Here is a 10,137-nt window from a genome sequence, read left to right as displayed (position 1 = left end):
TAAACAGCCGATTCTAAGCAATGCAAGTTCAATTGGCAAACTTACAACTTTGGTTATTAATACAAATATCCCACAATCTTCTTGATTAGAAACTAAATAATGGACATTTGCAAGCGTTATGAACAATTCATTCAACCAATGCATTCATGAGTGGTTGTCGTAAAACAAGTGCCACACATTGGACTAAAATTAGGATAAGATTAAAAATTGAGAAATATGATAATCCGATAATACCTTGGCCTTATGCTATACAATTGTAAAATTTGTAACGTTTAATTTAGGTCTGGCCAGTTTTACAAAAAATTGCCTGCAAATTCAAAACATAGATCCATTTCCTTTAGCAAAACAAGGCAAATTTCTCTTTAAACAGTTTTATATTTATCGTAAAGTCAGATCTTGACATACAACCTTAATGCGTTCAAGGACTTATCTAATTTACTGTTTTTGTATCTTAAATTCGTTTTTTTTCACAAATAAGTGAAAACAAATATTTCTGTTTTCATACTGTAAAAAGATTTTGGAAAGCAAAATATGACAAATAAAGATTATGAAAGGAAACATATTTTTAATTGTGATACTGCATTCTTCACGCAAACCGATGTTCAAATGAGTATTGTGTGGGTATAATCTGCAATAGAAGATAATATTACTATGTAGCCTAGAAATCGTATAGTGATCTTACCTTTGATACACGCACAGTGACTATCGGTGACGTGACAGACAGCAGCTCCTTTAAAACACTGGACTGGTGATGCTACAAATGATAACATCTACCTTGAATTGCAATCAAACGAATTTACCTTACTAAACACCTGCTTTAAGCTGAGTTCAGCTTTTCACTAAAATTAGTTCTAATTTTTTTCTTCTTGAATTCTTAAACCCTTTTTAGTTTGGTGTTTTTGTCTCAGTTTCACATTAACTGTTTGAAGCATTTACAAGGTCTCAAATATTTCGACAAGAAACACCGAACAATTGTGTAGTTGACGGCAGCATTCTGATCCTAAATGACAACATCAGGAATCAATTTGTAGGCGAGATCTTAGAGTTTTCTAATAAAACTAAAACAAAACATATTTTAGGCTTTGCTTGTGTCTCAAATTTCTTGTATTTTGGTTGTCAACTTATGTCAAAGTAGGGCTTTATTTGTTATACATTTGAAGTTTTTATTTGCTTCATGTTATTTTGCAGTGTGATATTGTGTCAGGCTACAGCAACACTAAGAGCATCATGCAACAGTTGGTTGATGAAGTTCTGCCATCAATAGACATTCCTTCACTCAGCAAAGTAAAAGACAAAAGTAAGTTTATTGAAAGATATATCTAAGCAATAAAAGTGGTGCACGCCATAAATTTACAGGGGTCACAATCAAAGTTAGCTCAAGGATTCAATCTTTGTCCCATCTGCGACTTGGCCTGATTGGAAGTCTAGACACCTTATTTATTGTTATAAGCACTAACATTGTTTGCAATAAGAGGTTGTTTGTAATATCAATAATATTATACATTTGTTTTTAAACAGTATGTTATAACATAGCAAAAATGTAAGGAACGAGCATTGCTAATCAGAACAAAGAGATCATTGTCTACTCTTAGTTGGTTGGCTGATGTTTAGCAAGCTCAGCCAGATTTTTTCGACCGACTTTTACCCTACTACTCACAAGTTTTTCTCATGTAATGAGTGTATATTAAATGCAACATCTACATTGCGGGCTTTGTTAACATTATCTACTTTAAAAACCGATGAGCTGCCAATTTAACTAGCATATGATTGCTACAGCTTTCGGAAAATTTATACTAAATTGAACTATAATAAGTTTCATGATAAATATTTTATTTGCAAACATTTACATTTTATTATTAACATTAATAGAAAAAAAGAAGTAAATCTTAGCAATGCAAACATAGATTTATAATATTTTATCTGGTTTATTTTTGGTTATTTTGGTCTCTGGATCTACATGTATGTGTCTCTTTTGTTTTGTTTGTTTATATATATTTTATTTGTCCATTGATGTTTTTCTACGGTTATTCTTCTCTGCCTTGCTCTAATATTCTTTGGTTCTAGTTTACACTGGTTTCCTTTGTCTCTGGTTCAATTTACTTGTCCAGTTTTTGTTGTTTGTAGTTGTAAAAATCTGTGGTTTAACTTTTAGTGATAATGTCTAAACACTAGTTTAGGTAATCTCATTGTTAATCCCAAAAAATCAAATATAAGTGTATAGATTATTCTATTAAACAAAATAGTAAAATGCAACTTCACAGTTTTAAAGCAAGTTAATTACACAATCAAATACATAACTATTACATTATCATATGACTTTGCATTATGTGATATTAATTTATATCCAATGATGTTATATTTTGGCATTATATCAAATAGCTTTATATTGCATCAAATTATGTTTGTTGTCATTTATTTATTTTTTGTTATAAATTAATTCTATATACTGTGCTACAACTTATTTTAATATAAATTAGTATGTTAAACTTTGCACACAACATTATATTCTGATAAATCACTTTTTTATATTGTATTGAAAGGTTGTTTTTTTGAATTTTATAGTGAAATAATACTGTGTAGAAATCTTTAATTTTACTTTTGATAACCTGACTACTTTTTGATCATGACTTTGTATTTATTAAGAAACATGTCGCTCTAAAAGATTATTCATATATATTGACCATATTTTTATCAGCAATCTTTAATTTCTTCAAATCATATTTTCTTGTATAATGATGCAAGACATTGCACATTATGATCATATACTATTCAGAACATATCAGGTTAAGGGAGTTTTATTTCAGTATATTATTTCCAATTAACTCTGTCACTAACAACTGCATACGCCATGGAACTGCCAATCATGATCACCCAAATAGTGGCTATTTTAGGAATAATAAAAATGGCTGCAACAAAAATGGCATAACTCAAATTATTTTTTGTAGATAACAGCACAATAAAAAGTTTTTTTGGAAATTGATATATATGTATTTTTTGTGAGCAGACTGGTAAAATATTTAGTCTGTCAAGTTTTAGATGTTTAAACTTCTTTTTACAAAAATTAAATACTTTCTTCAAAAACACATTTAGCCATTCAGTATAAAAAGTTTCTTTAAAGTTTGGAGTATACAATTTGCTACAGTTTGCAGCCAACACAGCTTTAATGTGCAGTAGAACATGGGTGATGAGCCTTGCTCTATCAAAAGCTGTCTAGGTTTTGGCAATGATGCCAACAAATTGTACTATAGAAGTATGTACTATACAAGTGTGAAGATTTATACTATCTAATAATCTACTAAATGCAGCAAATATATATTAAAAATAAAGAGAACCAGCAAACAGATTTGTATTACAGACAACTTCAAAGCTAAAACAGTTGAACAACTATATTTAGCATTGCTTCCTTTGCCATTATCGATCCGGTTGTCAGATCAGTCTGACGTACTTTGTTTGGTTCGGGCGGCTGAATACCTTTTACAATGTCTTCTGACTTCAAATATATTTCTTGACAGCTGACGTAGTTCATATTTGTTTTCAAAAAATGTTTTTAGCAAAGCAAACATTTCAACAATATAAATTTCAACTAAATAGTTTTAATGCAAATAGTGATGAACATATAATCACGTTTACAGCTTGCACATGCGAGCTAATCACTAATATCATTAGAATGATTGTCCAGATTTTAGTTGATGAGATTTTAACTTTGTTTAGATAATGACTAGCTATAATAAAGGTTTATGAACAAATGAAATTATTTTTAAAAGGTTCATTGAAAAGTGAAACCATCTAAGCTAGCACACGATTGACTCGCTGGTGCTATCCCTTTGTCAACTATAGTATGTTTAGCGTCAAGTGTTTGGTGCTAACAAAATGAGTCAAGCTAAAACATATATTTTTGTTTAAAAGCAAGTGTGGAGTCACTGCAGTCTGAAAACTGAGCATTTAATAAAAATTCTAGGCTCTTGCCCTGATGGTGCATCCCAATGGTGTCGGCAATAAAATAATCATAAAAGACTACTTGGACAGTGTAGCGGAAGCAAAATCATCTGCTGAATAAAATGTTTTAGATGTACATGTACATAACTTCTTAAGTTCAAGTGGTTCTCTTGATGCCAAAGAGGATTAAAAAGAAATAACTGCAAAGTTTGAAGAGAAATGCTTGAGAAAGTTAAAAAAGTATTGCATATGAACAGTTCATAAAATTTATAATTCATTTATAAATAATACAACAAGTCTATTTCTAGCAGTCCACAAATTTGATTATGAACTACTGGCTGATATTATACGTAAACATATCAAAATGGAGCTTGAAATTTTACATAACAAAACTTTGTGTCAAATTTTGTATTAAAACATACATATTTGAATTATTATGATTAAATTTAGTGGTATTGCTATGGAGTTGGCAACTATACACATATAATAAATCACTCAAAGATTTCAGCACAATTTTCTCAGTATTTTGCTATAGCCAATTCTAAAACCTTTACACAGTTTAGACATTTAACTATAATAGCAGTTCTAACCAAACTTGGTACAAAAGTTCAGTTTGCAGAGAAACTTCGTAGAATCTATTCTGTTTAGCTTAGCCACTATGTCAACTGTGACAACTTCCGACTTACTTGCAATGAATCCTATTCCATTTTATTATGCACCTAGTCATTTTAAAATCAAAAAAATATCAAATATTTGAAGTATGTCACATCCTAGAAGTTTAAATAAACAGTGTCATACAAATGGTACGGATGGGTGACACAAACCTACGAAAGCAATAAAGAAATTACGTTGTAACTCCAAGACTTGATGTACTTAAGGTTACAATAAAATAACTAGTTGCTTCTTAACTGGCTGTGCACAACTAAAAATTGTTTTTAAAATAATGGTAAGAATGTTTGTGAACATTTGTTTTCAAAGTTTTCAGTAGAATTTTTTACCATTCTTTCAAATTACACTGTAGTTGCTTTGCATAAATAAAATCAGATTGATTTGTTTTTATCATTACAAGTACTTTAACAGTCCAGTGCGCTGTGAGAGATCATCACACGTAATAAGTATGCTTACAATTATTCTTAGAATTTAATTTGTTTTTGAGTAGTGCAGTGGTAGCACGCTTGCATGTAAATCTCAAGCTATAGCTGCCATCATAGTAAATGACATATTGCTACTACTAAAATATACTTATACTTAATATGCTTATACTTGCTAAAATACATAAATATATGTATATAAAGTGTATGACTTTCATAATTTTTCCAAGTTAAAACTGTGATATTTCTTTCATGCTACAAACCCAGTTAATCACTACAACACATTTTCACACCAGAAAAAGTCCAAAATATGTCTTTACTATTTAAGCATACTGTTTTACTTAACATAATAGGACTTAAATGGATATATAAACTGCAAGTCAAATAATTTAACTTCACATTATTTACTTGTGGTATAGAAGCAAAAAACAATATGTTTAACTCAATCGCAACCGACTAACTTTCAAGGAATCTACGTCAAATACCAGTTAATTATAAAAAAAACATTGCTACAATTTAACTTACTACTACAAGAAACTGATTGAGATAGGTTACCTATTCAATCTTTAAAATATCCAGCCAATTCCCCTTTTTTAAAATGGAATAAAATTCACATACAGACTTCATATTACTTACATGTAGACAAGTGTCTCAAAACTAATTACTAATTACTAATACTCAAACAATACTAATTTTTTTTTGAAAAACCTTTATTTGCTGAAACAAAGTTAGAACTTGACATTAAAAATGTTACCAATATGAGTGTTTCAGGTAAAATTATAGTTTTACTACATACAATACAAAGTTACATACAATATTTCTTATAAATAACAGTCATTCCTGGTTGTAAATATCATGGAACTGTAATTTTTAACTTTTCCTCAAGAGTACCATTCTACAAAATAGAACATAGCTAACCTAAATGCCAATGTAACTCTAATAAAATATCATAAACATGTCTCAAATAATAAAAATATGTTCAGTAAGTCTGTTCTTGACGTTTCGGACTTCATAAGTAGCTCTAAGAATCAATATGATCCTATCAAAAGTGAAGGATAACTTTAGTCTGACTACGAATGACTGCCTAAAAAGTGTATTTTTATTCTAACATAACAATTCAAATTAAGCAAGTTAAACGTTAATAAAAACTTTGAAACATTTAAAACAATATTCTAATTTAAATTAGGCAGTCTTTCAGTGTCTTCCCATTTCGTAACCTACATATTTACTTCTGGGGTTTTAAAAGATTGATCGCGAATATTAAAATTTTGTCACCAAAATGATTTTCGATTTTGGTAGATGCCGATATAGTTTTAGTATTGTGGTTATAACTTTTGCAAAAGATATCATTGAAGCATATTTGCATATTATTGTGATTAGCCAGAAATTTCTTTTCTTAACTAATCGAAAGTTTTCTTCTACAACTTCAAAATGGACTGTCTATGGTATAGGTTAATTTCTAAGCTGAGATAACATGAGTTAGCAGCCTAGCTAGGATGTAAAATTGCAAGACAACTCGTGATGATGGCGAATGAGTTAAAAAGCAGTTTAAGTGTTCTGGTAATAAATATTTTGCTTATATATGTATTTTAAAATACTAGTTTCTATTTCATGAATTTTATTTCATTTCATGACCCCAGTCCCAATTCTGTGCAAAAAGCGAGAAACTGCTGCATTGCTGTCACTGAAGCATCGTGCATTTTATTTTTGATTAAATATATTAATATGAATGTTTTTACGATTTTCTCTATGTATGTGCAGGTGGAAGCTGTGAGATCATGCTAGAAGTTGTCTCTACTGAGGGGTTTCTAATTGATGAGCAACTGAACCTTCGATCATCTAAACCTTCTCCAAAATCCATCAGACGTCTTCACACAGTAACTTTGCCATCAAATCCTCATTCAGCAAGAAACTGGAGCTCTCGAATTTTATCTGGAATGGAGAATAAAACAGTAGCTACTATTGACAACAATTACCAAGTAAAAGGCTCATTCATCACATTCAACGGCTACCCTGCAGCAATGGAGGTTTACAAGGACAGACTATATACAACAGTGTATGACAATCCTTGGACCATCTATGTACATGACCAGCAAGGAAAGCAAGTCACTTCATGGAATCACAGTGACTGTGACAGCTGCTTCACAGGACTATCAATCATTTGTGATAAAGTAGTAGCTCCAGATAGAAACAACAAGCTTCTCATCATCTACTCACTTACAGGGAATAAACTCAAAGAAATTCCTTGTTCTCAGCTTAGCCAAGATTACGTCTCACTCTGTGTTTCAGGATCGGACGAGGTTGTTGTGTCTGACTTGAGCTCATCTCAAGTCTGCTTGATAGATGTATCCAAAGGTCAGCTGATTTGGTGTTGTAAAGATGTGCCTCAGCCTCTGGGCGTAGCATGCTATGGAAAGAGATACGTCCTGGTGGCAGCGCGCAACAGCAGCGTTGTAAAAGTCCTGGATAGCTCAACAGGTTAGTATCTTTATAAATTATACACATGATAGGTGTGACAGTCTGTGTTGACAAACGTGCTGTACAATCTAGTTAATAACATATATATTGAGAGTAGATAGAAAGTGTTTATTTAAACTCATATAATACTGCCATGACTAATTATCCTGGTCTAGTTGAAGGCAACATCAATTATAAATGAACTTACACAAATCCTTGGTAGATTGTCTCAGAAATTACCTGCATTTTAATAACCTGTCCAACTATTGTAGATGTTTGATGTAAACTGAATGCAAAAGTTTTCATGGTGATAATCAACAAAACTTATCACGGTTAAAGTTCTCAGGATAATACCTGCACAATGATGTCATAGTTGTTATTGTTGCCCTATTTGATATCAGCTATTGTGTTTAGGTTGCAGCATTACACGTTTCTATTTTGTTAGTCCTTGAAACTATAGACACGGTAGTACCATTTTTGCTCAATGAAAGTTTTTAACCACTATCAGTCTTTTTTATCATAATTTTAAAGAAATATGGCATTTGTGGAACCGCAAACATAAAAAACGTATGCGATTGATAAAAATTCCAATACTTTTGAATAAAAGCAAATGAAATGTTTTGCAAGTTCTACTTTAATGCATGATTATTCTCATGTACACTCTGCTACTAATTGCAGCATTGCAGCGAAAGGGCGCAGCATAGACATAAAGGATTTTCATGAAAAGGGTTACAAATGATTTACTTCTTTGTTGGTTAGGGTATTATGCAGTTGCTTAATTGTAGTTTTTGGTCACAAAAACAGTTTATATTGATAAGTTGTTTGAAAACATTGTCACGATAGTCTTGGAACTTTGACTGTTGTTTCATTGCAACTATTTACATGGAGCTTAAATTGTTGAGAACTTTCACACAATTAGCTGTAAAAAGCCATGGTACAGATCTATGCCAATGAGTTATAGATTAATTTATATATATAATGGTGATAAATCAAAAATTAGTTATTTTATAAGTATTTTATTGAGCGTTTCGTGCAGCTTCAGCGGAATTGAATTAAATATGAACTTATAACAAATTAAGTAAAGTTTATCAGAAAGTATCGGTATTTTCCTATCATTTGCGATGACTTTGGTGTTTGATACAGTCTGAATCTAAAGATGTCTAAAGATAAAAAACAACTAAAAGTGGTTTAAATGTTCAGACAGATATACATGTAAGTACAAACTTATATCACTGCTATAATTGATATCTCCTATCACATTGTTGTCTCATAGTTATGCATCACAATTCTGCCGGTCTCTTCGCAACTACAGACATAATAATGACACTTTCGTTTGATCCTAACAATCAATTTTTTAAAGTAAAATCCTTAAAAATTGTGACAGTCAAAAGACTTCAAATATCAAAAACAATCACATTTAATGGAAATGTATGTAAATTCTGCTAAAATTATAAAAATGTTTTGTAAGTTCGTCTTAAAATTACTTTAAAGCGAGGTAGATTTATGAACCTGTTGTTACTGTTGATTATACCTATTATATTGTAGGTGATATAGTGTCAGAGCTCATGGACCGTGCTATTGAAAAAGGTTGTGTGTTTGACATGGACATCTCTGGAGACAGACTGATTGTAGCAAACTATAATAAAAAGAACATAACAGTGTTTCAGCTACAACCATAGCTACTACCTCATCAGTTTGACTTGTCATGCATTGGATACTGAAGACTGCAAAATAACTCTGCAAAACCAGTTTTATCAAAAATTAATAGTTGCACAAATATTGTCAGAAAAATGTCAATGTGACAGCCATGATAAAATAAAAAGCTTCACGTTCCTGTTATTTTCTCGTTGCAATAAACCAACCTGATTGTGGTTGGATAAGTAACGAAACAACTCCCATTTTTTTTTTGATTTTGGTACTCGACATATTAATATCTTATGTTAAGTTCTTAACTCACTTTTTTTCATTCATAAAATGATTGTTGCGACTGCATTTTTAACTTACAGAGGGTCTATCTGCTAGTATGACAATTATCGAATAATGTGAATAATCCCCTGTGAGCCATTTACGGCTCCACAATGAATAACACTTTTCCAGAGACTATAAAAGGTTTACATACTTACCTATAATATATATAAAAAATTATATATATACACATATAAATTTTAACGTTTGTCTGTCTGTACATCTGTCTTTTGGCTATATAAATAAAATTTAAGAATTAAAACTTGGCACCAAACTGTATTTGAACTTACATCCTCCAGTTCTACCGGAATTCACTCATCAATTACGCTAACTACACTGTCCAACTAGCTATACAATGGATTAAGTTTGGCACATACAAGCAACGCGTGCAAATATTGCATAGCTTAATGATGAATTGTGCTGCTAGCGCTATGCATAAGGCTATACCAAAAGAAAACTATCTGTAGTCATAAATTGAGAATAATACATCTTTTTACGTAAAGAGAAATGCTTAAATTAGTATAGCCAAAAAGACTATTGCAATAAGCAAAATTCTGAAATAAGTTATTCAGTTGGAATAGTACGAACTACACAAAAATAAACAGAATAACCAAGAATAAAACAATACACATAAAAACAGGCACCATCATTTAAAAGTTAGAAAGGTAAGTGTTGCAGATGTTCATTA

At 31.0% G+C, this 10,137-nt stretch overlaps 1 protein-coding gene across 1 annotated transcript; it reads left to right on the top strand.

Moving 5' to 3' along the window:
* Positions 1-1,217: 1,217 nt before the first annotated feature.
* On the top strand, positions 1,218-9,285 carry LOC137398894 (uncharacterized). The gene is made up of 3 exons (XM_068085057.1): positions 1,218-1,297; positions 6,789-7,505; positions 9,030-9,285. Exons 1-3 carry the CDS (start codon positions 1,228-1,230, stop codon positions 9,161-9,163), a joined length of 921 nt encoding a protein of 306 aa, XP_067941158.1. The 5' UTR covers positions 1,218-1,227; the 3' UTR covers positions 9,164-9,285.
* The last annotated feature ends 852 nt before the right edge of the window (positions 9,286-10,137 follow it).

This window comes from Watersipora subatra, chromosome 6 (assembly GCF_963576615.1).
Source record: "Watersipora subatra chromosome 6, tzWatSuba1.1, whole genome shotgun sequence".
NCBI classification, from domain to species: Eukaryota; Metazoa; Bryozoa; class Gymnolaemata; order Cheilostomatida; family Watersiporidae; genus Watersipora; species Watersipora subatra.
Note: the sequence above shows the minus strand (reverse complement) of the source record. Positions and strands in the feature narration are given on the sequence as shown.